The following is a 26,854-nucleotide window of genomic DNA, read 5'->3' as shown; positions in this document are numbered from 1 at the left end:
CAAAAAAAATTGAAGAGAAAATTAAACCCGATGTAAGCAAAAGATCAGAATGGATGTCAATTGGGAAAGAAAAAAGAAAAAAAAAAAGAAATCAATGCAACTAAAAATGGGTTCTTTGAAAATGTCAATAAAATTGATAAACTTCTCTCCTGACTGACTGATGAGTAAAAGAAAAGAAAGCTGATGCAAACTACCCGTATCAGGAATGGATTGACATCACTTCATACTCTGTATTGAAAAGATAACTAGGGAGCATTATGAGTAGCTTTATGCTGATCAATTAATTCAGATGAAACAGACAATTCCTCGAGAGAGATGAAGTACCAACATTCGGTCAAGGAAAAAAAAAAATAACCTCAGCAGCTCTATCTCTATTAAATAATTCAACAGCATACAAAAATGGTGATACATCATAGTCAAGTGGGATTTATTCCAAGGGCATAAGGTTAACTTAACACTTAACACTTGAAAATCTGTTAATATAATCTTCCATATAAACATACCAATTTTAAAAAAAGGTTCTCAATGGGTGAAGAAAAGGCATTTATTTGACAACATCCAAAATGCTTCCTGATAAAAACGCTCAGCAAACTAGAAATAGAAGGTATCAACCTTAAAAATAGCCAGTTATTTTACTGGCAAAATGAGTTTATTCAGGAAGCGCAGAGGAATTGCAATTTGGAACACGGCAAACTACAGTGAGCCACATGCAAGTCCGAAGAGACAAAGGGAAGGTCAGCTTTTATTAGGTTGCAGGAGGAACTTGGGGAGGGTTGTGTTGAACAGGAGTTTATTGGAGGAGAACAAGAGTTCGAGGTTGTGACATCTCCTGATTGGCAGGAAGTGGTGGTTAGTGTGTTGTTGCCGGGGCAGGGAGGGATCTTCCTTCCTTTTCTTAAAAGGAGATTAAATTCCTATCGGAAGAATGTCCTCCCTCACAAGATAATTCTTATCTTCCTTCGTCCTGCTGGTGATGCAGGCTTCAAGGAGTGATAAATGTGTGACAGTACCCCTTTGGTACTTCCTGACTCCATTTTCAAGAGGTTTCCTCTATTTTCACAAAGGAAACTTCCCCTAACTGATATGAACAGCTTCAAAAGATCTACCACCAACGTTATTCCTAACAGACTGACTGCTTTCCCCCTAAGATCAGGATGGACAAGGATATCTGCTCTCAGCCCTCCTATTCAGTACTGAACTAGAGGCTCTAGCCAAAGCAATTAGGCACAGATTAAAGTAAAAGGCACGCAGACTGGAAAGAAAGAATACTCTTTTTATTTACAGATAACATGATTGTATATGTAGAAAATCCTAAGATATGTATGAAAAAGTTAATGGAACTAATAAGTGATTTTAGCAAAGTCAAGTTTGGTATACAAAAATCACTTTTATTTCTGTATACTATCATTTAACAAACAGAAATTAGAATAAAGATATCATTTACAATAACATAAAACTATCAGAAATAAGTATGACAAGAGATGTGCAAGATACGTAAACCAAAAACTACAAAACACAACTGAAAGAAACAAAAGCAGTTCTAAATAAATGAGAAGATATACCATGTTCATGGACTGAAAGACTCAATATTGTCAAGATATTAATTCTCTCAAACTGATCTATGGATTCAGTGGAATCCCAAACAAAACGCCATAGGTTTTTTTGGTGGAAGTTGGTAAGTTGGTTCTAAAATTCATGAGGGAGTGCAAAAGATCTAGATGACCAAAAGAATATGAAGGAACAAAGCTGGGAGATTTACACTACCTGATTCAAGAATCATTATAAAGGGGCGCCTGGGTGGCTCAGTCGGTTAAGCGTCCAACTTCATGTGTTTGAGCCCAGCATTGGGCTCTGTGCTGACAGCTTGGAGTCTGGAGCCTGCTTTGGATTATGTGTCTAACCTGTCTCTCTGCCCCTCCCCTGCTTGTGCCCTGTCTCTATCTCTCTCAAAAATAAACATTAAAAAAAAGAACTGTTATAAAGCCACAGCAATAAAGACAGCTTGGACAATTGGCATAAAAATAGGCAAACAGACCAATGGAACGCAGAGAGCACAGAAGGAGACTCACACACATCTAGGACCACTGATATTCAACAGAGGGTCACAGGCACCTCAGCTGAGAAGGGACGGTTACTTCAACAAGCAGCCCTGGAAACTGAATATCCACACGCAGAAAAAAACAGACTTGAATTATATCTCACGCCATGTACCCAAACTAACTCAAGATGGATAAGAGACATACGTGGGCATATACAGCATGGCACATTCATATTACGTGCTCCTACAAAGGAATAACCATCGACTGCTGCAGTACCAGGAGTGCAGAGAGAAATGAGCTAGACTCCGCCTATACAAGTTCCAGCAAGCGCGAGCTCATGGACTGGGCTCAGCAGGTACTTGCCTGGGGAGGGGGCTGGAGGGAAAGGGGAAACTCTGGGCTATTTATTGCATTATTCGTGGTGATGGCTTCACGCGTGCATGCAGGTGTCAAACACAGCGAATGCAAATAGGTGTGTCATTACACCACAATAAAGATGCTTTTGAAACCCTGGAGAGGGCTCTGATCCAGCTTAAACGCTAGACCCCACCCCCACATTCCCTCGCCAGGACCTGAGAGGGTGGGGGCTGGGGCAGGACCCAGCCGGGCGGAGACCCAACCTCACTAACCAGCCTCGGGGGCCGCGGGCAGCGGACCTGCGGGAAAAACCACCGGTTTTTCGGTCTCCGCCCGACACCCACCGCCCCCAGCCTCAGAGCCGGGCGGCAGGGCGGGGACTGGGTCTGCGGCCCTACGGCCCGCCCTCAGCCCCGCCCACAGCCTCCGAGACCCCGCCCCACCTCCGGTCTAACGGTGCCACCTCCCCCCAACAGACCCCAGACTCCGCCCAGGCCCCGCCCCTGTCCCACAGGCCCCTCTTTGCCCTGGCCCCACCCCTCTGCAGACTCCGTCCGAGCCCCGCTCCGCCCCTCCTCCGCCTCAATCCCCGCCCCGTCCCAGATTCTGCCTTAAGGCCCGCCCCGCCCCACCACGGCCTCAGACCCCGCCCCAGACCCCACCCCACGATGCATCACAGCCCCGCCCCAAACCCGCCCCATCCAAGACTCCGCCCAGGCCCCGCCCCATTGTGCCTCACAGCCCCGCCCCCTCGCCGCACCCAGGCCCCGCCCCACCTCTTCTTACAGCCCCGCCTCCAGCCCCGCCCTATCCCCGGCTCCTCGCCTTCCTGCCCTTGCAGCTCCGCCCCCACCGCAGGCCTCGCCCACAGGCCCCACCCCGTCTCGCCCTTGCAGCCCCGCCCCCAGGCCCTGCCCCTCGTCCTCAGGCCCCGCCCCCGCCCGAGGCCCCGCCTCGCGGAGCCGCAGGCAGAGCCGCGCGCGTCCCGAGCGGCCGCAGAGGTGGGCGCAGGCCCGGGGTCGCCTCCGCACCGGGGTGTGGCTCGGGTCGGGCTCGAGCGGCCGGGAGCGTCGCGCAGAACGGTGTCCGGAGGCGGCCGCGCAGGTAAAGCCCCCGCCCCGGGGGTCGCGGGGGTCGCGGGGGTCGCGGGGGTCGCGGGGTCCGAGCCCCGCCCGCCAGGCCCGGCGCGCGGCGCCGCCACTCCACGCCCCAGCGCGGCCGCGCGCCCAGGGCTTGGCTTTTCTGTTCTCGGTTTCCTTCTTTCTCTAACACAACTGAAATAAAAAGGCGCCGCCCCCGCTGCCGCGTGCTCCGTCCTGTCGGGGCTGACAAAGAGGACCTTTAGCTCTTACTACACTTCCCCGAGGGCGGTCAGAGGGAGCGCCGCCAGTCGGTGGCTCATCCGGCCGCCCTGCATTACGGTTTCTTAAGAGAACCCTGCAGCCCGGTCCTCTCGGTTTCCAGCCTTGAGCAGCTGGGGGGCGGCGGACCCTCGCCCGGCCGGGCAAGCCCCTGGTCCCCTAGGTGTGCAGTGGGTGTGTCCAGGGTTCCTGGACCCAGCCAGCGGTCGGCACGACCTGTCCTTGCTCTTCTGGGTGGCGTTGGGAATCCCTGGAAATAAGTTACAGAGACCCCCGCTGGTCAGATGCTTCAGTGTGCCCGTGACATGCCCCCCAAAGTCAGAGTGCCCCGGGGTTCCCTGCTGGAGCACGGTCACTGATGCTGCTCGCTGCTCTCTTTTAGAACTGACGGAACCCCGCTTTTCCTGGCACGCGAGGAACGAGAGTTCATGTGTGTGTCCCATGGTCGCTTGCGCAGCGGCGGCCGGGGGAGCGGGGAAAGACGCAGCTCTGCAGCACTGAGTGAGCGGACGCTGTCGTGTGTCCCCAGGCGTGGTCAGCATGGGCCCCGTGGGCAAGCAGAGCCCCTCAGCCCCACCGGGCCCCACGGGAGGGTCTTGCCTCCTCCTCCTCTTCTGCCTGCGCTTGGGCGCTTCCTGCCCACAGGGCTGCCAGTGCCCTGACCACGCTGGGGCCGTGGCTGTCCACTGCAGCGCGAGGGGCCTGCAGGAGATCCCCAAGGACATCCCTGCCGACGCCGTGCTCCTGAAGCTGGATGCCAACAAGATCGCCCACATCCCCAACGGCGCCTTCCAGCACCTGAACCAGCTGAGAGAGCTGGACTTGTCCCAGAACACCATCGAGACCATCGGCCCCGCTGCCTTCTCGGGCCTGGCCGGGGGCCTGCGGCTGCTGGACCTGTCTCATAACCGCATCCGCAGGATTCCCAAGGATGCCCTGGGCAAGCTCAGCGCCAAGATCCGCCTGTCCCACAACCCCCTGCACTGCGAGTGTGCGCTGCAGGAGGCGCTGTGGGAGCTGAAGCTGGACCCCGAGTCGGTGGACGAGATCGCCTGCCACACGGCCGTGCGGGACGAGTACGTGGGCAAGCCGCTCATCCAGGCGCTCGACTCCGGCGTCAGCTTCTGCAGCACCCACCACAAGACCACCGACGTGGCCATGCTGGTCACCATGTTCGGCTGGTTCGCCATGGTGATCACCTACGTCGTGTACTACGTGCGCCAGAACCAGGAGGACGCCAGGAAGCACCTGGAGTACCTGAAGTCCCTGCCCAGCGCCCCCGCGTCCAAGGACCCCGTCGGCCCCGCGCCCTAGTGCCCGCCTGGCCCCCGGCGCTTTTGGAGAGGATGGTGACTGACTCCTGCTTGCCAGACCCCTGAGCGGCGGGTCCCCACAGCCCTTCTGTGCAGCACCCCGCCCTTCCAGAACCCTCTCTCGTGTTGTGTTTTAGTCACCACGCCGCCTTTCAAGTCCAACATGTTACCGTCGGGCCCGCTTGACGGGCCAGGAAACCAAAGCTTGGAGAAGCGGCATCGCCCGCCACGACACAGTTGGGAAACGACCCAGTCGGGACTTAACACCAGGCCGCCTGTCATGACGTTCCACGTCCCGTGCACTCAGCTGGCCGCTTCCCCGTGGCGTCCGTAGGGTGTGAACAGCGTTCAGAGAAGAATGGACTCGCGCCCGGGAGCGTGAGGTCAGCCCGCAGAGGGCGGGGCGCGGACTGGTCTGTTGGCGGCAGAGTCCTACACCGCAGAACTGGGTTGCCTTGCCCCCGAGTAGCGGTTCCTGAGCACATCCGACCGCAGAACTCTTTCCAGAGCAGAGTAGTAGAGACCAGGTTTTTCTCGAGAGGTAAGTGAAAAAGCGTAGTTCAAACTAACCTTTGAACAGCTTTGTTTATTCTCAGAATGTTTGTTAAGAGTAACGTTTGTACTGAAATTTCACTCCGGGGAGAGGGGGAAAAATCGTAAAAATCAAAACCCGAGAAAACCACGGACAGCAACCCGAAAAAGGTCCAGAGTGGATCGTCAAGGAGGGCGGTGTCCGCAGCCAGACCGGTGCGTCCCTGCCCTCGGTCCCGCCACTGTCCGAGCCTGGTTTGGGGGAAGGCCCGTCATCCTGGGTCGATACCGTGCCTTGCTTTTCTACTCACTGATGCCCAAAGCAGGTCCTTCTCCAGGACAGGAGGACTGGGATTTGGTGTCTCAAGGCCAGTCAACGGGATGCCACCTTTCTCCAGCAACAGGAAGTCTGTCCCTTCCTCTCTCTGTCTCTCTGCCTCTGTCTCCACCTTTGCCACCAGGAATCTCAGAGCTAATTCCTGTACAACTTTATGTTCGGGGCAGACATTACCTCCACCTGTGTAACTGTGATCTGTCTTCCCAGTTTTATTTTTTGATGTCTTTTGTATGAGTATTTATTTTTAAATTGCTTCAAATATTTGGGGGGGGAGACAAAATTGGGACACATTGCTCATGAACTTGAGGTATAAAGGGTACAAGTTTCATCGAGCAGATGCTTGGAAAGGATTAAAATAGAGGGTGGTCTGTACTCGGAAAGCGTCACATGATCTGACATGGGACACGAACACGGGATCCTATCTGAGTGTTGATTCAGAGAGTCAGATTCCCCGGCTGAGACCCAAAAGGCTCGTCCAAACAAGGTCATGATTTTTTCAGTTATGGTGCATTAAAAAGAAACAGCTGTCAGCTTCCAAATACCCTCCCGCACCCAAACCCCCCACTTCTTTGCCCCCTGTCCAGATCAGGTGTGCAGGGATGGGGGGCAGGGCCCAGGGCCGCCTCCCGCAGCCCGACACTCCCAGGGACTAAGGTAGGTGCTGCTGCTGGCTGACCAGCAGGGCAGGGGCCCCACCCGCCCAGGGTGCATGTGGTGGGGAGAAGGGGGCCACCACCCGAGGAGCTCACCACCTGTGGGTTTGCCCGATGGAGGTGACCCGCTACAGGTGCCACAGGACCCGTAGCACCTACACGCTACAGGTCCCCGCCGGGGTCCTGTGGGTACGCCTCCGTGCTGTGAGGGAGGCCTTGGCTTTGTGGGGGGCCTGTCCCCTGCCAGGGAACTCGACATTTCCTCTTACGCCAGAATGAGCCCAGAGAGCCTGGATTCCACCCAAATGTGGCTCTTCAGGGAGTGCGCGGGGCGTGGGGGCTCCTTCCCTCCTTGCCCTTGTTGAGGACCCTGGACCCACCAGAAGGTCCTCTCCCTCGTACCCTGAGCCAGAGTCCGGCTGCCAGGCCTTCCTGGCCTTTCCGGGACCTCGCCCTTCAGGGGGTGTCCCAGAGCGCACGCCTCCCTCCAAGGAAGACCACCGGGTCCCTAAACTCCGGGACCACGAAGCTCCTTCCTGCTCATGCGCTCCCCCCCTGGTCCCCGGGAGCCCTCTGCCCTCCCGGGCTACAATCATCATCTCCCCTCTTTCCCCTCCCCTTGAGGGACCCCTTAACGACACCCTGCCAGGGCCCACCCCCCTCCTCACTGCCACGTGTGGGTGCGTCCCGCTGGACGCCCCCAAGGGTCCCACGGCTGAGCGGCCCCAGCCCTGCACCGGTGGGCATTTACTTCCATCTTAAATCTGCCGGGGCGGGGCAGGGTCCAGCTGGCCTCCCAGGGAGAATCCGTGGTGACAGTGTCAGGTATGCGACAAAGGGGGTGTCTTGGCTGGCCAGTCTCAGGGGTAGTGGGGTCACAGCCTTGTGGAACGTGGGTGGCCCTTGGCTCTCACTGTGATCCCCAAACAAGGGACCTTCAAAGCTCTTCATGCACAGACGCATTCCAGTCTGTGAAGCCCGTTTACCGTGGGAGGTAACACGTCACAAGGTCTGGGGGTCAGGGCAGGGTGACTCCAGGGCTCCCCATGGGGCAGGAGGTTGGAGCAGCCACCCTAGCTCAGGGTGGTGATGGGGCCTCCCTTCCTTCCCATGGGGGTTGGTGGAAGGGGTCTGGCTTCTAGGGAGGCCTGAGGGCCAGAGGGGTGACGAGGGGCCGTGAGAGGCTCATGGAACCCTTCGGGGAGCCTGGTCTCCCTGCCCAGCTGCTCTGATTGGGCTGGGGGAGGCTTTCTGCTCCCTTGGTCCCCAGCCTCACCGTGGATGTGCCTCGTGGAGCCCAGAGTCCCACCCCCAACCTGACCCTAGGAGGGGACGCCTGATAACTCGTGGCCTCCTGGTGCCCCAGCCTGCCTCCACTTTGGGCTTTGGGGTCGCTCCCTTGGGTGGCCCAGTGGTGGGGATGGGCCATCTGGACACTCGGGGGCCGTCCCTGGTGGGTGGGCTCCTGGGCAGAAGACCCCTGCGTGGAGGGTGCTCCCAGCTGGGCTCCGTGGGGAGGACAGGACGTGCACCGCCAGGGTTCCTGCATGGCTGGGACTGGGGGCTCCTCTTGTAGACTCTGTTCTAAAGCCCTGGAGCCAGGGGCCGCCTCCCGCCATGGGGCCCTAAGTCCCCAGGTTGGCCTGCAGTGAGGGTGGATGATGGTTTTAAATTAGACACGCGATTGGGTAAACCCAGGTGTATTTTCCTCTTTTTTTAAAAATTTTTAAAAATGTTCTTTATTTATTTTTGAGAGAGAGACAGAGTGCAAGCAGGGGAGGGGCAGAGAGAGAGGGGGACGCAGAATCCAAAGCAGGCTCCCAGCACGGAGCCCGACGCGGGGCTGGAACCCACGAACCGTGAGATCAAGACCTGAGCCGAAGCCGGACGCTCAGCCGACCGAGCCCCCCGGGCGCCCTCGGGTGTGCTTTTCTTAATGGAAGGTGACTGCGGGCAGCAGGGGAGGGGAGTCAGGCGGTTGAGAGCAGGGGCTGCACAGCACAGCGCTTCTGGCTCCGCCCTGTGGCGGCTTGGATTCCGCACGCGGTCTAAGGAGTGTGCATGCGGACGCTCCAGTGCGGGGCTGCAGGGGGTCGGCTCCTCCCAGAGGGTCAGCAGAACGCTGGGGCATCAGCCAAGTCGAGGCTGGGGTGCGAGGGCATCTGAGAGGTGGAGCTGGGTCCCGGTCACGAGCACCGGAGACAGCTCGGTGGGCGCTGTGCGCCGGCCTCAGCCCTGCCGGCTTTCCTGCACCTGCTCCCCGGGCTCCCTTGCCGCGGGTTCTCGACAGATGCATCTACAGGAGGCGTTGATCCTGGACTGAGTTACCTGGGGAGAAGCCAGGGCTGCTTTGGCAGACTGTGGCAGAGATGGAATGTTCTGGATTTGTGGCAGCTCCCGGCAAACGCGGGAGCCTGGCATGGTTTCTGTAGTCCTCTTTCCCGGAAGCTGGGTCCAAAGTCTCACTGCCCTCCCCGCTGCCTCTGACCTCTCAATAAACCCCTTTGTGCTTACGTTGGCTGGAGTGGATTCTGTTATCTGCGTCTCTGACCCACTCGACCCAGACCTGCCCCCCGTTCCTCCTTGCTGCAGACCTTGCCAGTACTGAAGTTTCCGGACCCAGCACACCTGAGAGCCCACAGCGTGGCAGAGGGGTGCATACAGAGCTCATACAGGCTCCAACCGGCTCACGACGGCCAATAGTTAAGTTGCAGGGCATCTTGTGAGCCAGTCGACATCATCATGGCAGCTTGAGGTTGACCACGGGGAGAGTCTGTACCCCAGGCGATTGATGGCACCACAACCAGGCTCCGCTCTCCCGCTCCAGGAGATTGTTAGCCATGTGGGAGCGAACCGCTGCTGGGGACAGGGCGGTGGGGGCAGGAGGCTGGCGGGAGGGTCACCGAGATCACCGTAACCCGCAGTAAACGCGCCTGCTGGGCACGAGTTCCTGTGATCTCAGTGTGCGCTTTCTTCCCAAGCTCAGGACCAGAGTCAGGAGGGTGCAGGGCCCTGCGGCAAGTGGGCGGGGAGGCCTGCAGCAGCCCCAGGCCCCAGGTGGGACGGCCTGCTCTCGAGCCAGCCTTGGCGAACTCCCCCCCCCCGCCCCGGGGCCTGGCCGCTGTGGGGAATATTTCCATTTTCAGACGAGAAGCCGAGACTCTGAGGTCTGGAGGGGAGAGATGCCCAACTTGGGAGGCAGCTGTGTGGGGCTGGGCTGGGCAGGAATCTGGGCCTTCTGATGCCCAGGCCTGGAAGTTCTCACTCTGGGAAGGACGGGCCCGAGGGCTGTCAGAGAGCAGAGGCGGGCCTCGGTTTCACCCCAGGTCGAAGCACCAGGGGAGCCAGGAGGAGCAGAGCCCGTCCACGGCCCGGCCCGGCAAGGCCAGGAGTGCGGGGTCTGCCTCTGTCACCCTGGCACCGACACTGACCTGGAGGGAGCGGGCGAGGGGCCGGGTGCCAGGTCGGGCACCTAGCGCCTGCTGGGTACCTGTGCGACGGAGGTGGGGAGACCGTGTCCCAGAGCGAGAGGCCCACTGGGCTGAGCTCTCCTGACCCTGTTGGAGACGCTGGGCCGGCGAAGGGAGGGAGAAACAGCCTGGCCGGGGGGAGGGGGGGGGCGGTGTGCCGTGTGGCCGCAGGCAGTGGCAGGGGGCGGGGACATTAGATGACTTCCCCGAGGTCCTGCGGGCTGGTGAATGCCCGGCTGGTTGTGGACGGCAGACAGACGTCGGGGCAGACAGACGTCGGACGTCTCTGAAACCTCAGCAGCCGGCAGAGGCTTCTGAGCAGTTGAGGTGTGGCAAAAATCCCGGAGCGGGAAAAGTGCGTTTGTGTGGAGGTGTGGGGACTGTGTGTCCGCCCAGCTGGTGACTGTGGCAGGCAGGCGTGGCTCCAGAACGGAGTCCGCAGCCCGTAGGTCACCTGTGGAAAGCCTCTCACCTCGTGAAGCCCACCCGGCCGCCAGCTCCCAGCCAGCCCGAGGAGGCTGGGGCCAATGAGGGTGCTCACCGAGACCCTGCCCCTCCCCTCCTCACCCTGTCCCTCCCCACAGGCTTCTGGAAGAGCAGGGAGATTCCTTCCAAAGGGAGGAGGCCCCTGGGACATCCCTGAACAGCGGCCACCTCGGTGCTGGACTCCCCCGAGGGCCGGCTGTCGGAGCCCACACACAGGGCGAGCCCCCCGGGCCCCCCGCACCGCTGCCCGGCCCCCACCGTGCCCTCCATCCACACGGGTGAGCTGGCCGTGGCCCCCTTGGATGGGCACACGCTGTCCTGCCCTCCAGGGCCCTCAGCACTCCTGCTGTCTCACATCTGCCAGCACCCCCTCTGCGCCCACTCCTGGGCACCACCAGGGTGGGCCTTGCTCGGCCGGAGGGCTGGATCCTGCCGTCTCCCGGGGTTGGTGGTGCTGACATGCCCTGCGTGTGGTCAGCCGGGGCCAGGCTCCCCCGCCCCGCCCCAGCCTCCCCTGCTCTCTGGTCTCTCCAGAGCTGCTCGCTGGAGTTGCTGGAGCGAGGGCTCGGGACGGACACCAGACCTCCTGTCCTTGCTCTGGGCCGAGAATCACAGCCTGTCAGTCACATGTCACAATAATTAGGACACCAAACGTGAGGTTTTCCAAGCCAATGACTTGCTTTGTTGACAGGAGCCGCTCTGCTCAGGTTTTAACTATGTGGCCCCATGGGAAGGCCGGGCCGGTCCTGTCACCGCGGCGGGCCCAGGAGCACCTGCCGTTGTGACATCCATTCCATTCCAAGTGGGTTTAAGTCATCAGAATTTAAGCCTGTTTTCCACCGTTCGGATTTCCTCTGCTGTGGATGTTTGCTCGCGCTCTTTGCTCTGGTTCCCGTGCTCTGCTCCCGCTTGGCTGTGGGCCTCAGGGCCTCGGACCTCGGGTGTCGGCCATTTGAACCAGTCAAGCCCTGGATGTACCAGTGTGCTGGTATTTCAACTTTATTGATATTTTTAAAATATATATAAATATCTATTTGACAAATATATAGTCTTCCCTTTCCATTTACTGCTCTTGTGTTTACCTTTAAAAAGTTTCTCTCCAGGGGCGCCTGGGTGGCTGTCAGTTGAGCATCCGACTTTGGCTCAGGTCACGATCTTGCGGTTTGTGAGTTCGAGGCCCGCATCGGGCTCTGTGCTGACGGCTCAGAGCCTGGAGCCTGCTTTGGATTCTGTGTCTCCCTCTCTCTCTCTCTGCTCCTCGGACCCTGCTCATGCTCTGTCTCTCAAATATAAACATTAAAAAAAAAGTTTCCCTCCAAATAGAAAAAAATTCCATTTCAGAATCTTTTTTTTTCTGACACCTGGAACTTTAACTTCTCCAAATTTATGGCAAGACCAAATTGAATTGTTTTTATATAATTTAATACCTGGAGGCCAGGATTTCCCTTATTTTTCAAGGTATTTTTTTTGTGTTAATTCTTTGAAGCGTTCTGTGGATTTCTCTGTTCATCATTAAAAGGGACAGCGCTGAGCTTTTGGTCAACATGCACAAAAACCACACATGTAGGAAATAGTGACAGTGTGAGGTGTCACTGGAGGGTTTGTCCGAATCTCGTCTCTAGGAGTGTGAGTTTTGGGGTCTCCTTAGAGTTCATCTAAGGAGCCGGGCAGTTTTAACCAGGCACTGTTTGTGTTTGTGCACAGGGCGACCGTCTTTGCAAACACCACACTCTGTTGGGTGAGACCTTGAGGGTCATGATTGAACGCGGCTCTGCCCCTCTGCCCGCACAGGACGGCACCCGACTTCTGCCAGTGCTGGGGGCACAGAAGGGGGTCCGGGGCCCAGGCAGGAGGGGTAGGAGTGGGGAGGGGTCAAAGCCCCTGGGAGTGCTCGGCCTCAAGGACGCCCTCCTCCAGTCCCCAGAACCTGTAAATGCATCAGGTCTCACAGCAAGGTGGGATTAGGGGTCCCGGCCAGCTGGCCTTGGGAAAGGGACGCTATCCTGTGTCATCCCTGTGGGCGTCTTGCTCGAGATTGTTGCTGGTGGACGAGGTGGGGGGAGGAGCCAGGGTAAAGCAATCCAGAGAGAGGGCGTCGGGCCTCCCGCTCCTGGCCGCGAAGATGGAGAAGGGACCTCGAGTCAAGGAGAGGTTCGCTTCCGGAAGCCGGAGGAGACAGGGAAGGGGTTCTCCCCCGGAGCCTCCAGGGGGAATGCAGCCCCGCCCACACCTTGACTTTGGCTCAGCGAGACCCAGGTGGGACTTCTGAGCCCCAGAATTATAAGACGATACATTTCTGTTGCTTTCGGCCACTGAGTGTGTGATAGTTTGTGACAGAGGCCACAGGAGACTGGCACAGGGGGCCCAGCCTGTTGTTGGGTGGACGTGGCGGGCGGTGTTCCTCTCCCCGGCATCTGCTGCCCTCCCTCCCTGGGGACGAGGCAGGACCAGTCAGGCTCGGGTCCTTGTACGTGCCTAGGGCCAGCCGAGCCCACAAGGTTCTCTGACGACTTCGGGCAGGTCTCCACTGACCCTCCAGCACTTTCCCACCGGGCAGAGAGGCCATCTGCAAGGCGTCCCCGCGCTGTCCTCTCCCCACACGGCGCCTCCTCGTCCTGTGCTCTCAGCCAGAGGCCGGGCCGCCTGGACTCCCGCGCATGCACGGTGTCACCGCGATTTACCTGGTTACCACGCATGCGCCAGGCCTTTGGAGGACGGCTGGCTCCTAAAGCCCAGCTGTTGCCTGTCCTGGGACCCAGCAGCTTCACCACTAGATACGCACCCAGAGAGGGGAAATCACGTGCCGCACGCAAGCGCCCCGTGACGTTTGCCGCCGTCGCACTCGGGAAAGCACCCGCAGGCCCGTCAACGGGTGCACAAGCGATGAGCTAGTCCTACCAGGGGAGAAAGCGACAAAGTGAACAATAAAGTCGGTAATAAGAATGAGCAAAGTGCAGGCATGGCCACCACGTAGCAGAGTAACAGAGGCACACGGGAGTGCGAGTGTGCACCCCACTGAAGGGAACCCGAGGGTGACAAAGCTTGCCGGCGACAGAGGCGGGAGGTGGCGCGGCCGGGATGGGCCGGAACGGGGCCCCAGGGGGCCTGGGGGGCCCCCCGGAAAGACTCTAGACCTTGTCCGGGGCTGGTTGTCTGGATTTGCATAATTGGCAAAACTCACTGAACGGGACCCTTACGGTCCGTGCGTCTTAATTAAATAAAATGAAATCAAAGTAAAATTAAACAACAATGAGGGCAAAATTAAGGAGCTGCTTCGGAGTCACGGAGCCACGCGCCTTGCCGAGACGCCCTTTCGCTCCGGGCTCGCTTACGAGCTGCTGATCATAACGGATCATTTTAGGGGCTGTCCCAGTACGAAACGGTCCTCCCTGGAGCGGGGAAACCCCCTTGGGCGTTGTGTGTTGCTGATTTGCTAGCATGTGGTTTAAGGCAAGGAATCCACGTTCAGAAGTAGGACAGCCTGTCTTTCTCTTTCAAAAGTGATTTTACGTAATCCAAGTTTGTTTAGGAAAACACACCTGAGCAGGTAAGTGGCCACGAGCCCGGTCCAACCGTGGCCTACTCGTGTGTCCGGGAATGTGCCCCGGGCCACGCAGCGGCCATACCACGTCCTCATGCTGCAGCCCCAGGGATGAGGGGTCCCCTATTTTAGATGTGAGGGACCCCAGGAGACCAAGGTTGAGGGGCTCGGATACTTGCTCGAGTTCAAACAGTAAAGAGAAGAAACAGGGCTTGACCCCGCTCCATCTCACAGGAAATGTGTGCACTTCACGGTCCCGCTGGACGGTCTTCTCAGCAACATACAACTAGAGAAGGGGACGCCGGGGAGCACTCCGGGCACCTGCCCTGGGGACGGTGCGGAGCACTCGGGGCACCTGCACCCTGGGGACGGTTGGGAGCGCCCAGGGCACCTTGGGGACATGCCCAAGACACGGTCCCTGGCTAGAAGGGCCTGGAAGGTTTGTACACACCTGTGTGCGTGTGTGTGTGCACAGCTGTGGGGTATATGTGCATTTGCGCACATGTAAGAGTGTATATGCACGTGTGCATGGGTGTGTGTTCACATGCAGGTGTATATGCGTGGGCGCGTGTACGTGTGTGTAGGCATGTGTGGATGAGTGAATATGTGTTTGAGTGGAAGGTATGTGTATGTGTGTGTGCGTGCGTGTGCGTGTGCGTGAGTGGGTGTCTATGTATGTGTGGGGGATGTGCATGTGTGTGGGTGTGTGTAGGTGTGCGTGCGTGTGAAGTGGTATGTGCGTATATGTGCATATGTGTGCATGGGGTGGACATGTGCATGTGCATCAGTGGGTATGTGTGTATGTGGAGGGAGTATGTGGGGGTGTGTGCACGTGTGTGGGTGGGTGTGGGTGTGCATGTATATGAGGTGTGTGTGTGCATACATGTGCACGTGTGTGCATGGGGTGGATATGTGTGTGTGCATGAGTGGGTGTGTCTGTGAGGGGGATGTGCATGGGTGTGTGTGTGCAGGTGCGTACGTCTGTGTGTGTGTGCGTGGGTGCAGGCATGTATGCCTGGGGGGGACATGCATGTATGTGAGGTATACACGTGCATGTGTGGCAGAGGGTGAGGGGGATGTTGGTGGTGCCGAGGTTAAGAGGTGCCCGGAAGAGGAGCCCATCGCGCCGGAAGTGTCGAGTGTCGACCGCGGTGAACACGCGACCTTGCCAGGGCACTCCACGTGCGGACCTGGCGGATGGTGAAATGGGCGAAGCCCCACGTTGGCCGGGCTGACGGGGCGGGTGTGATCCCGCACCCTGGTCGTGCCGAGCCTCGTCCGGGCTTCAGGAGGGAGCCCTGGGAGTGAGAAGTCCGTGCAGAAGTTTTCACGGACATTTCTCCCGGAAGTCGCGACTTCGGAGAAATGACCCCAAGAGAACTGCAGCTGTACCAACACGTCCTTCAAGTTATTTACCGCCGTAAAGACGGTTGAGAGTCCCACGGGTTAACAAAAGGCGCCCAGCCCGGCACGCTCCGGAATACCGCCTCGGGGAAATGCGGCTCAGCTGCCAAAGGGACAAGAAGGTGGCCACGTCAAACCACGCACGAATTCATGGGAAAGCGCAGGCCGCCTTGCAAATGCTCATCAACGGACAAAAGCCAGGAGAGCTTACTTGAAAAGATGTAAATATTTTAGTGTTCTCTCCGCTTCCCCTCTTGCTCGCATTTGTACTTTAAACAGATCTTGATTTACACTTTTGTGTTTCCACCCAGTAGAACAGAGATCAGGTTCTGTGCCAAAGACGCGGAGGCACCGTTTGCTTGCAAAGTCCCGGGAAGGATGAGGTGGCTCCCACCGTATGTGCCGCTGTCACCTGCCTCCTTCCTCCCTGGGCTCGTCCCCCATGGCGAGCCAGACACACAGCAACACCAGCCTGGCAGAGAGGCCGCTGGTGTACGTCTGGGTCACTCCGGGGGGAGAGAAGCTGCGTGGGGTGGCGCCCGGCTGGCCCCTCCCCCACGGGTAAACTGAGGCTGGGTGATCAGGAAGTGGCAAGTGGGACTCCTGCGGGCCGTTGCCTGTTAGCCCCTTGTGTTCACCAGGCCTCTCCAGAGCATCAAAACCGCCAGGACGGGATGTGTAGAGACAAGAGCTTTGTCACAGGGACCGGGTGCAGAGGATTTCAGCGGCTGCTGAGGGCCACCGGCCGGGGGGAGATCTGGCAGGGCCGAAGGTGCATTCCGGTCTGAAGGCAGGAGAATCCCCCTTGCCGGGGAGGCTGGTCTTTTGTTCCATTCCTCCCTTCACCTGATTGGGTGAGGCCCCTGCATTGCGGAAGGCCACCTGCTTTACCCAGACTCCTGTGATGTGTGTTAATCTCATCCAGAAACATCCTCCCGGTTGACACATAAAAGTAACCATCCCGGGCCGGCCTCCCCTCTCCTGTGTGGAGGCACCTGTGGAATAAGCCCCCAAGATGACCACCCACCAGTGCCCTCTGCCGACCCTGCCCGAGGGCTGCCCGCCCCCCGGCAGGCCACCCCAGCCCGTGGGGTCTCTTTCTTCCTTGTGTCAAATCTCAGATAAAATCAGAGCCCCCGCCCCCCGTTGGCCCTAAGAAGGTCTCGTCTCCCCACGACCCCTCTCTGGGAGTGCAGGACACCGCTTTGAATCTGAATTTCAGGGGAACGACAAATACCCCTTTAGTGTATGTTCCGTGCAGTATTTGGGGTTCACATATACTAAAAACAGCATCCGTGGTTTACTTGTGATTCAGATTTAGCTGGAGAGCCTGCATTTTTATGTGGCACCCTCGGCCGGCTGTCCCTGGACCGGCTGTCGCCATCACCACCTGGCCCAGACCTCCCTCGAGCCCCAGGCCCCCCTGCCCTCTGCGGCTCTCCCTGGGGAGGGACATCCTCGTCCGGGGTCAGCTCCAGCCCTCCCCGAGGTACACGGTCCGCTTATTGGCCTGAAGGGGGCTCAGAAAAATCTCAGCTTTTGGAAATCCGTATTGAAATCCCAACTCTGGCCTGGCCGGAGGAGGCGTGGGGTAGGTTTCCTTCCTGGGAGCGGGAAGGGCACCCCGTTCTCACATGCACGTGGCCGTGGGGAGCCAGACCCCGGCGACAGCTGGGGCTGCGCCGTGCCCCCTGCTCTGTGATCTTGGGCAAAGATCACCGAGAGTTGAAACTTGAAAGAAACAGCAGAGTACCAAACCAAGGGTGGGTCCCTGAGCTCGGGCAGTGGCCCGGCTCCACATCCCTCCCCGGCCCTCGCTCTCCTGGAGCCCGTGGCCATGGGTGATGGAATAGGCCTGGCCTGGTCCTCACCCCACAGGCCTTCCCAGCAAAGGCTGCAGCACATGAAAGTTCTTTTACACGCAGATTGCGAGGGCGTGTGTCCTGTCGCGCCCAGGGAGGCAGGAGGCCCCCGCAGGGCAGGGCTGGGGCGTTAGACATGGGAGCTGAGTGAGCACGGGCCCCGAGGAGGTGTCCCCAGTGCACCCCGCACGTCCACGAGGCCAGTGCAGTGACCAGGGAGCCGGCCTGCGTGGCTTTGCACGGGGTGGGATGGGGTGGGACCCAGTCCCCGCACCGCTGGTTCCTCCCTGAAACCGACCCCCGCCGCATTCCTGGCTAAACCGAGGCCAGAAGAGGCAGCGAGTCCCTGCAGAGGAGGGGCGCCCTCCGGCTCGGTGACCCGGGACCCGAGGGCACATCCCACCGCGCTGGCCGAGTGAACCGTCCCCCCCACAAACACGCAGACGCCTTCAGGCCTTTGGTAAAGAGCGTCATAAATATATTTCTGTACAGACAGTATACAATAAATAGCCGGTGTGAGATACGTGAATCCGCGTGAAGCCTGTGCCCGCGCCCGGGTGGGCCGGGAGGACCGTGGGGAGGTCCCGCTGGTTCTGAGGTAAAATTTTGTATGAACTTCTCCCTTGAGGCGAACCCCGGGCAGCCCGCCCGGGCTCGCAGGGCAGCACCGGACTCCGGCCCGACCGCCCGCGGAGCCCCCAAATCCGCCGCGACGGTCACCGGGGCAGAGAGGTGGACGGACGGCCCCCCGGACGAGGGCCAGGGCCCAGAAAGGGCCGGCTTCTCCCAGGGCTCCGGGAGGGGCGCCGGTGCCCTCACCCCGTCCTCAGCTTCAGCACCCGGGAGCGGGGCTCCTTCGCGCTGGAGTAGACGAGGTAGGAACCCGCCGCTGTGCGGAAGGTCTCCCAGTCTCTGCAGCCGAAGGTCGGGAGGCTGTGCACGGCCACGAACCCTTCATACCCCTGCCACCTGCCGGAGACATACCGTCAGCCTGGCCGGCCACAGGCAGGGGGCGAGGTGCCCACTGGGTGTCCGAGCGGGACCCTCCAGGACCCTCTCCGGGCCTGCTCCTGCCCCTCCGCCCCACCTGCCCCCCCGGGGCTGCACAAGCTCTCCGCACCACAGTCAGCCTGCAGAGAGGGAAACTGAGGCAGGAAGGGGGACCCTGCCCTGTCCCAGACCCCGCAGCTCCTCGCATCCATCCCAGATTCTGCCCCTGGTCCAGAGTGCCGTGCGGCAGGCACCCCCCCTCAACGGGCAGGGGGGACGTGGAGGGGATCCCGGCGGTTCCAGAAGGTTCATTGTAGGGGCTGAGCCAGGGCCTCCCCTACTCCTGGGGTCGGTGTTGACAGTGAGCACCTGCCCTCAAACACATACCTGTCACCACAAGGGCATCACCATCGTGCCGTCTGTTTACAGGGGCTCTGCAGCCCGGCCCCCTCCCCACTTTGGGCCCCCACACCTGCCCACCATGTGTGGCCATCAGTCGTTCTAGGGTTTGCCCTCCAAAAGGGGTCCACTGGCGGTGGCTTCACTTTCTAAGGTGGGGTTCCCACGGCGGGCACCTGGGTCAAAGGGCACCATGGTTTTCATTTGGTATTTGTCCAGAAACTTCCCAGAAAGGCCTGGGCAGGTCCTGTTCTGACGGGGAAGGAAGGGCGGGGCTGTTCCACAAGGGGCGGGGCCTTTAAACAGCCTTTAAGTCTGGGGAGACACCATCCTCAAGCTTTGAGAGAGCAGCTCCTAATGTGTACTCTACTCAGGTTTCTGATTTTCTTCCCGTGATTCCTGTTCGTGCCCTTGCCCATTTTTCCAAATTAAAATTAGCTTTGATTAACCTGTAGGGGTTCCTCTTCCATTAAATGTGTGGTCAAAAGTTTTCTTTTTAATTTTTTTTTTTTTTGAGAGAGAGAGAGAGAGGGAGACACGGAATCCAAAACAGGCTCCAGGCTCCGAGCTGTCAGCACAGAGCCCGATGCGGGGCTCGAACCCACAGACCATGAAATCATGATCCGAGCCTAAGTCAGACACTTAGGGTGCCACCCGGGCGCCCCAATAGTTTTCTTTGTGAATAGGATGCCTTTTCCCCCAGAACCCTGAAGTTTAGGGTATCTTCCCGGCAACCTTGCACAGGCCTTGTTTACGGAGGCATCGCGCCCTCCCGGGTAAGCTTGCGGTCAAAGTTGTCTTAGCTTTTCTGCTAATATTTCTGTTGTTTACTTGCTTACAGTTAGATTTTTAATCCCTGTAAAGTTTATTTCTGTGTATAATATACAGCAGGGTATGGCTGTGTTTTCCTCCAGACGGATAGCAAATTATACACAATTACTTATTAAGTAACACATAGCACATGCTTTCCTCGTTGACTTGAAACACATTTATCACATTAAATGTTCATAACTTGCTGGCTTCTCTTCTGGACTATATGCCTTCCCGCCTGTGTGTTTATTTTTCGCAGAAACCACCTGCTGTGTTTCCATTGTCTGAGGGCCTCCTCCCCTCCTGTGTTTTTTCAAAATCTTGGCCACATTTGAAAATATATTCTTCCACATGAATTTTAAAACTACTTTGTCATGTTAAAAATTCTACTTTCTAGTAAATCGAACAGGCTAAAGAAACTTGGCGATTTTTCTAGTAAGATATAGATGACCAAAGTTGTCTGGAGAAGAGGTAAAAGAAAAAACTGACTTCACTGATAACCCTGGGAGAAATTGGGCAAGTTGTTCAAGAGACGCTATTGAACGAGAACAAAGCCCCAGTGGCTTTATAAGAGAATTGAAGCTAGGACTGCCTGGATGGCTCAGTCAGTTAAGTGTCTGACTTCGGCTCAGGTCATGATCTGACCGTCTGCGGGTTCGAGTCCCGTGTCGGGCTCTGTGCTGACTGCTCAGAGACCGGAGCCTGCTTCGGATTCTGTGTCTCCCTCTCTCTCTGCCCCTCCCCTGCTTGTGCTCTGTCTCTCAAAAATAAATAAAAATGTAAAAAAAAAAATTAAAAAAAAAGAATTTAAGCTAACCACAGAGAAAGTAGATACATCTTACTATTTGAACTATCCCAGTCTGGGGGTGCAGGTGGAAAACGTCATGATAAACAGCTGGAGATAGAAAGGGAAACGTCCCAGGTGTTGTGCTCGCACAACTCGAAAACCTCCCAGAGGCGACTTCAAGACAGCGCCCCGGTGCGTGTGTGAGGAAAGGCAGGACATCTGACATGGGGACAGAGCTGCCACAGTCCTGGACGGGAACATTTCATAGAATGAAATATCGCGAACTCTCAAGGCACGGTGCCGGAATACTGTGCCTGCGGCCAGGATCCGACGGTGGGGGCGTCTGCGTGACCAGCGGGCCACCCGGCTGACCCCGGGGCATGACCCAGACTCGGCCTGCTCTGAGGTCACCCACAGACTGCCCGCCTGTGCCTGGCTGTGGCCGGCGCTCACCCCACTGCCGACAAACCCAGGCTGTGCGGAAGGGGGTGGCCCTCGGAGGCTCCTTACCTGTAAATAATACTGTTTACCAGGAAGGTGTTTCCGTCGAAGGAGTTTGCGACCACCAGGAAATAATCTTCTCCCACCGAGAAAAACTCCCAGTCCAGAGCGCTGCGGAGACAGGTGAGCAGGCATCAGCGGCAGCCGGCGCTCTGGCTTCCAGCCCGTTCCCCCAGGCGCAGAACCGAGGGCCCACTGCCCACCCAAGATCCAGAGCGATTTCGTCACACGGCGCATGGGTCTGTTCCGGGGAGGTGCGAACTGGTCGTTCGCTTTAAAAACGTTTTTTGAATTTAAGTCATAAAATACAAATGGCATAAAATTTTCATCCTGTCCATTTTCAAGCATACAGTCGAGCAGTGTTAAGTACATTAATAACACTGTCTAACATCGCCACTGTCCGTCTCCGGAAACTTCTCGGCTCCCCAAACTGAGCCTCCGTCCCTGTGAAACACTAACCCCGCGCCCCCAGCCCTGGCCCCCACCCTGCTCCCCGTCTCTGAATTGCGAGCTTGAGGGGCCTCGTACGAGTGGAATCACACCGTTTTTGTCCTTTGGTGACTGGCCTATCTCACTCGCTATGACGTCCTCGAGGTCTGCCGTGTGGTGGCCTGTGTCACAGCCCTTTCAAGGCCGGATGACCCTCCACCGTGTGGAGGGACGGTTTGCTTATCCCTCCGTCCGTCCACGGGTGCTTGTGCTGCCGTGGAACGAAGGCAAAACTCCGTCACTGTGAAGAGGGGGGAGCCAGCGGAGAAGAGGTCCCCAGGGTCACTCCGCGGGGGCGTGCAGAGCCCCTGGAGGCAGGAGTGAGGACACGGGCTTGCCCCTCGGCTCCCTGCTTGGTACCTGCTCAGGTGCCGACACGGAAACTTCCTCCTGCGTTCAGAAGCTCTGTTTCTCATCCCACGCCCCACCCCCTGCCGCCGCACTCTTCTTGGATGGGGAAGCCGAGGCCACCGCTGTGCGGCAGGCGGGATGCGGCCGGGCGCCCCAGGCCAGGCCACTGTGTCTGCGTCCAGCAGCTCAGAGCCGTGGCCTGTTCGGGGGGTGGAGGGCCACCCGTGTTACTGCGGACTTGCCTCTGGGCTCCTTCCTTGTGGGGGCCGAGGCGCTGGCCTAGAGCAGGGGGCTCACGCGGCCCCTGGGACACTCGGGGGCATCGCCTCTTCTCTTCCACCACCAGGTTCGTGTCTAGGGCCGCCCCCAGTGACGGCCAGTTATGATTCGGCTCCAAAGTGCTCCCCGAGGGGAGGCCGGCCACGCCTTCGCCTGTGCGGTGTGGCCGCGGGTGACGGGCAGGGTGGTGCCCCGGGAGGTAGTCGTCCAGAGGCGGCGGGTTCTCGAGTCAAGGCGCGTGGGACTCACGCCGTCTGCACCAGACTCCTAGCAGAGGCCAGCTTTGCTTTAACGCGGTAGAAATGGGGGCGTCCAGCCGTGAGTCCCTGCTGAGCCCCCAGAACGGGTATATCTCTGTCCTCCAGAGCCACACCGTTTGGTCAGGGTGGAGAGACCCACACGTCCATCATCTAGGGGGTACACAAAACGGATCCGCCCACGCATAATGGAGTATTATCCGGCCGTGAAAAGCAGCGAGTGCTGACACACACCAGAGCGTGCGTGAACCTTGAGGAGTGCGCTGAGTGAGAGCGGCCAGGCACCAGAGGCCACCTCCCATATGACTCCACGTCTTGGAAACATCCAGAATGGGGAACCCCGTGGGGACAGAAAGTAGAGCGCTGGTTGCCAGGGTTGGGGTGGGGGCAGGGGGGGCAGCTGAATGGTAGGGGTTCTTCTTGGGGTGATGGAAACGTTCCAAGTTACCTGGTGGTGGTTGCACATCTCTGTGAATTTAATAAAAATCACTGAATCGCAGCAAACCAACCAGCCACAGTGTTGGAAAGCGGTGAGAGCCGAGCCTACAAATACAGTAAAACCTTGGTCTGCGAGCGCGGTTCGCCCTGGAAACAGGCTCGTCATCCAAAGCACTCGTATCTCAAAGCAAATTTCAAGAACCACTGGCTCAGCTGGGATCACGTGACGCTGGGCGTGTGGCAAGGCGTCGCGCGTTTGCCAAGTCGAAGCTTATTCGAGACGGTTGCTCGTCGTGCAGACTCGCCATCCAGGTTTTACCGCAGAGGCCACGGAGTCCGTCAGCGGGCCCAGCGGGAGGTTCGCAACGTGTTGAGGAGTGAGGCCCCGTCACGCCCCCAGCGGCCGCGCACCGCGCCTCAGGCGGCCGCCGCGTGTGCCCTGGGAGTCTCCCGCGGGGCTCAGAGCCGTGCCGCCTCCGCCAGGTGGGCCCCGGCGGGCAGCGCAGGCAGCCGACGCCCCAGAGCCCCTGGGACGCCGTGCCCTGCCCTTCCAGCCGGCCCCCAGCCTCCAGGCGCACCTGCAGGTGGTAATCTCCTGGAACCTGACGAAGGTCTGCGCGGTGACATTCAGCTCGTAGATGACCGAGTTGATGACGTAGGAGTCGTTGCGTGCTTCCATTTCCACGTCGTAGCTGTGACTGTTGGCGACAGCCAGGAAGACCCTCTCTCCGATGTGAAACACCTCCCAGTCCGCGGCGCCGAACGTCTGGGACAGAAAGAGGAGTGCGGGGGGCGGGCGTGAAGAGAGGCCCTCGGAAGGGTCCCGGCGCGGCCGCGGGGAGACACCCCTAACCCGCAAATGCGGCTGGGGCCCCGCTGCGCTGCACGCACCAGTCGGGCGGCGGTCCCCGTCTGGCTTCGCTCGCTTTCCCAGCCTCCTCGCCACCACTCCTGTCCCGAGTGTGGGTGCCCAGCTGCACCCACGCCCGAAGAGGTCATCTGTGCAAAGTACCTCTTAGCCTTCTGAGTCCCCCACTCCCCCATGCGCAATGCTGCCCCTCCAGCTGCTATGACACCTCTTCCAGGGAGCCCTCCCTGCTTCCTCCAGTCCTGGCTCTGAACTCAGGAGCAGCCTCTAGATACTTGTGTTCCTCACCACACGCTCTCCCTGGCCTGAGGCTTTCTTCGGACCCTGTCCGCAGCCCCGTCTCTGGGCTCCCATGCAGGCTGCTCGTCCACAAATCACTTACAGCCCTCGGGGGTGAGACACACGTGGTGCAACGGGGCCGGACTTGGACACGAGTGGCGAGCCGTGGAGCCTTTGCCCCGACCTCCAGCTGCACGCGCTGATTTGCACGTGGGGCCCACGAGGAGGAAGTTCATGTCCGGTTTATGGCCAGCATCTCAGGGATTGTGGTGACGCAGGTGGTGCAGGGAAGGAGAGGACCCGAGGGGTCCGGGTCCGGGCCCTGGGTCTGAGCCCTCGAGGGAGAGGGCGGGGGCGGAAATAAACGGAGACGTTTTCCCAGGAAAACCAGGGGCGGGCACAGGGAGAGGCCCTTTGGGCGACAGCAAATGGCAGGGGCCGAGGAGAGGGAGAACGTGGTCGCTCCCCGGGGCGGGGTCTGTGGCTGATGGGAGAGCATGTCAACGCCCAGGGGAGCCTGAACCACGGCCAGTGCAGGCTGCCGGGCCTTCAGTTCCCATGTCCGCAGGAAGGGGGTTCTGTTGGCCCCATCTGTCCCCACGGGCTGGTGAGAGCTGCAGAAACTCTCCAGTGGCACACTTTGCATTGAGGTTGTCTTTAAAAGTTTGCCTCCAGGGGCACCTGGGGGGCTCAGATGGTTCAGTGTCCGACTTCAGCTCAGGTCACGATCTCATGGTTCATGGGTTCAAGCCCCACGTCAGGGCTGACAGCTCAGAGCCTGGAGCCTGCTTTGGATTCTTTCTTTCTCTCTCTCTTTGCCCCTCCCCTGCTTGTGCTCTGTTTCTCTCTCTCAAAAATAAACATTAAAAAAAATTTATTTTGAAGTTTGCCTCCTGACTTTTGGCTTCTGATGGTGGCAGAGGGCTGCCTGCTAGACTGACCCCTGCCGATAGCAACTGTAAACACGACTGTGCATGCAACTGTCGGAAGGTTCTGGAGAGTGGCCAAGGGCAGGCAGAAACCGGAGGGGCCGTGACCCTTGAACAAAGGGAATCACACGCACAAGGTGTGTGCTTATCTGACTTTTCCTCTGAGGACTGTCCTTGTCCCACCACACGTGGGCATTGCACTCGGGTGGGTGCAGCAGGCTGACTGGCTGGGGGTCTTGAGGGGAGAGTCTGGAGTTCCCAGAGTGTCTAGAGACAGAAGGGGACTATCCGAGAGAGGAGGGAGGCTCAGAAGGGGGAGCCCCGATGTCTCCCCGTTAACCTCTCTCAAGTCCTTGTCTGGCTCCTGAACTGCACACATGGGGCGAGTTACCCGGGACCCACAGACAAACAAGAGGTGAGAGGCCAGAAGCGTAAGCAGAAGGCAAGCGTGACCCCTGATCAAGAGAAAATACTGGACAGAAATGTACCAACGGTGCCACTGGAGCTGGCGGGCACAGGCCACAATGACTCTGATGGGAGTGTGTAGGGAAAAGGGCTGGGACGGGGAGCCACCCGGCCGGGCCGTCCAGAGGGCGTCAGGGAGCCAGAAGGGAGACCCCTGGCGGTTACCCAAACTGAAACACACAAAGGGGATGGTAACAAACATGAACAGAAGGGGGATAATGCAACGCGATCCAACGCACATACAGCTGGACCTTCCAGAAGGAAAAGAGAATGAGGCAGAAGAAAACATTTAAATCAAAATCTTCCCACATTTGATTAAAAACACCAAACCACAGATCCAAGATCAGAGACCCAACGCAGAATAAACACAAAAATCCACGCCCAGACACGTGGTGCTCAAATCACTGAAATAGAAGACAAGGCGAGAACCTCAAAGGCAGCGGGAGAAGACACATTCGCTACATCGGCACAGGGACGGCCGTGCCTGTGACCCCGAACTTCTCACCGGAGACCAGCGTCAACGGAGAAACATCCTCAAAGTGTATGAGCTCTGAATTCTAAAACTGGTGAGATTATCCTTCACAAATGAAAGTGAAATGAGGCCCTTTTCAGACAGAAGTGACAGAATGATTGCCAGCAGCCCTGCTTTGCAGGAAAAGCTGGAGGCCACTGCCAGGGCTGAGGGCGGACCCCGCCGGGCCGAGCCAGGGTCTGCCGCACAGATGCTCAAGGGCGCTGGAAGGTGAGCTCTGGGCGTATACAGACAGCTGAGCGTTCACAGCAAAATACTGACAGATCCCAGACGTCTAAAGCAAGCACACACAGCACACACATGTACACATGCACACACACGTGCACGCACACACATGCATGCACACGCTTGCACACATGTACACACACGTGCACACACACGTTGCACAGCAGCCCGACACACAGGTAGGGATAACATTATATTGTCACAAGGCTATTACTCCTACGTTATCAATAGTGAAAAGGCGTGTTGGTGGCATAGTGGTGAGCACAGCTGTCTTTCGATAATGAAAAGGCAAAAAAAAAAAAAATTAAAATAAGGACAAAAGACATTTCCCAAATGAAAGTACAGAAAGCCAATAAATGCGTGGACACACGCCCCCTATCTTGAGTCCTCAGGGAATTAACAACTTTAAACCACACAGAGACATCACTTCGCACCCAATGTGTAAAAATGCTGACAAAAGCAAACGTTTTCTCCTCATCTGGAATCTTCCGTGGGGGGGGCCGTGGTGGAGCCCAGAGGAGGTGCTCGGCGTGTTCTGGGTGCACCTGCCTGGCTGCAGGGGGTAGCGGGGAGCTGTGTGTGTGTGTGGGGGGGGGTGGGGGCAGAAAGCGTGGGGGTGGGGCCTGTGAGAATGAAGCGTGGTGGAAGGCAGAGGGTCCGTTCCTTCCTTCCAAGGCTAACTTTCAGCTTTTCTGGCCACCGAGAAAGCTGGAACAGGACAATAGATCCAGGATCTGTGTCCACAGGCACCTCGGAGGCAAGAAAAAGATTTGTCTTCGGTGCTTTGGGTCAGTGTCTGAGGCACGTTGCTGGGGAACCCCTGCAGCGTGCTAAGGACAGGAGGTCACCTCCACACATCCTGCCGGCCGCCGCGGCCCCGGACACAGGGACACTCCTCGTG

The 26,854-nt window shown here is 58.2% G+C and overlaps 2 protein-coding genes across 2 annotated transcripts in view; one reads left to right on the top strand and one right to left on the bottom strand.

Annotated features, from left to right (window-relative positions):
• The first annotated feature begins 3,339 nt into the window (after nt 1-3,339).
• Nucleotides 3,340-9,104, top strand: LRRC3 (leucine rich repeat containing 3). The gene is made up of 2 exons (XM_060640597.3): nt 3,340-3,500; nt 4,140-9,104. The coding sequence occupies exon 2, from the start codon at nt 4,298-4,300 to the stop codon at nt 5,069-5,071; it is 774 nt and encodes a 257-aa protein (XP_060496580.1). The 5' UTR covers nt 3,340-3,500; nt 4,140-4,297; the 3' UTR covers nt 5,072-9,104.
• Nucleotides 9,105-15,816: 6,712 nt separating this feature from the next.
• Nucleotides 15,817-26,854, bottom strand: part of TSPEAR (thrombospondin type laminin G domain and EAR repeats) — a 155,809-nt gene continuing 144,771 nt past the window's right edge. Inside the window, exons 10-12 of the mRNA XM_060641014.3 lie at nt 23,234-23,421; nt 20,851-20,952; nt 15,817-18,323 (exon numbers count right to left, since the gene is read on the bottom strand). Of these exons, the coding sequence (XP_060496997.3) occupies nt 18,170-18,323; nt 20,851-20,952; nt 23,234-23,421 (444 nt within the window). The 3' untranslated portion in view covers nt 15,817-18,169. The remainder of the gene's footprint in view (nt 18,324-20,850; nt 20,953-23,233; nt 23,422-26,854) is intronic.

Source organism: Panthera onca, chromosome C2 (assembly GCF_046562875.1).
Source record: "Panthera onca isolate mPanOnc1 chromosome C2, mPanOnc1 haplotype 2, whole genome shotgun sequence".
NCBI classification, from domain to species: domain Eukaryota; kingdom Metazoa; phylum Chordata; class Mammalia; order Carnivora; family Felidae; genus Panthera; species Panthera onca.
The sequence above is the reverse complement of the archived record's forward strand: the minus strand, read 5'-3'. Positions and strand labels throughout refer to the sequence as shown.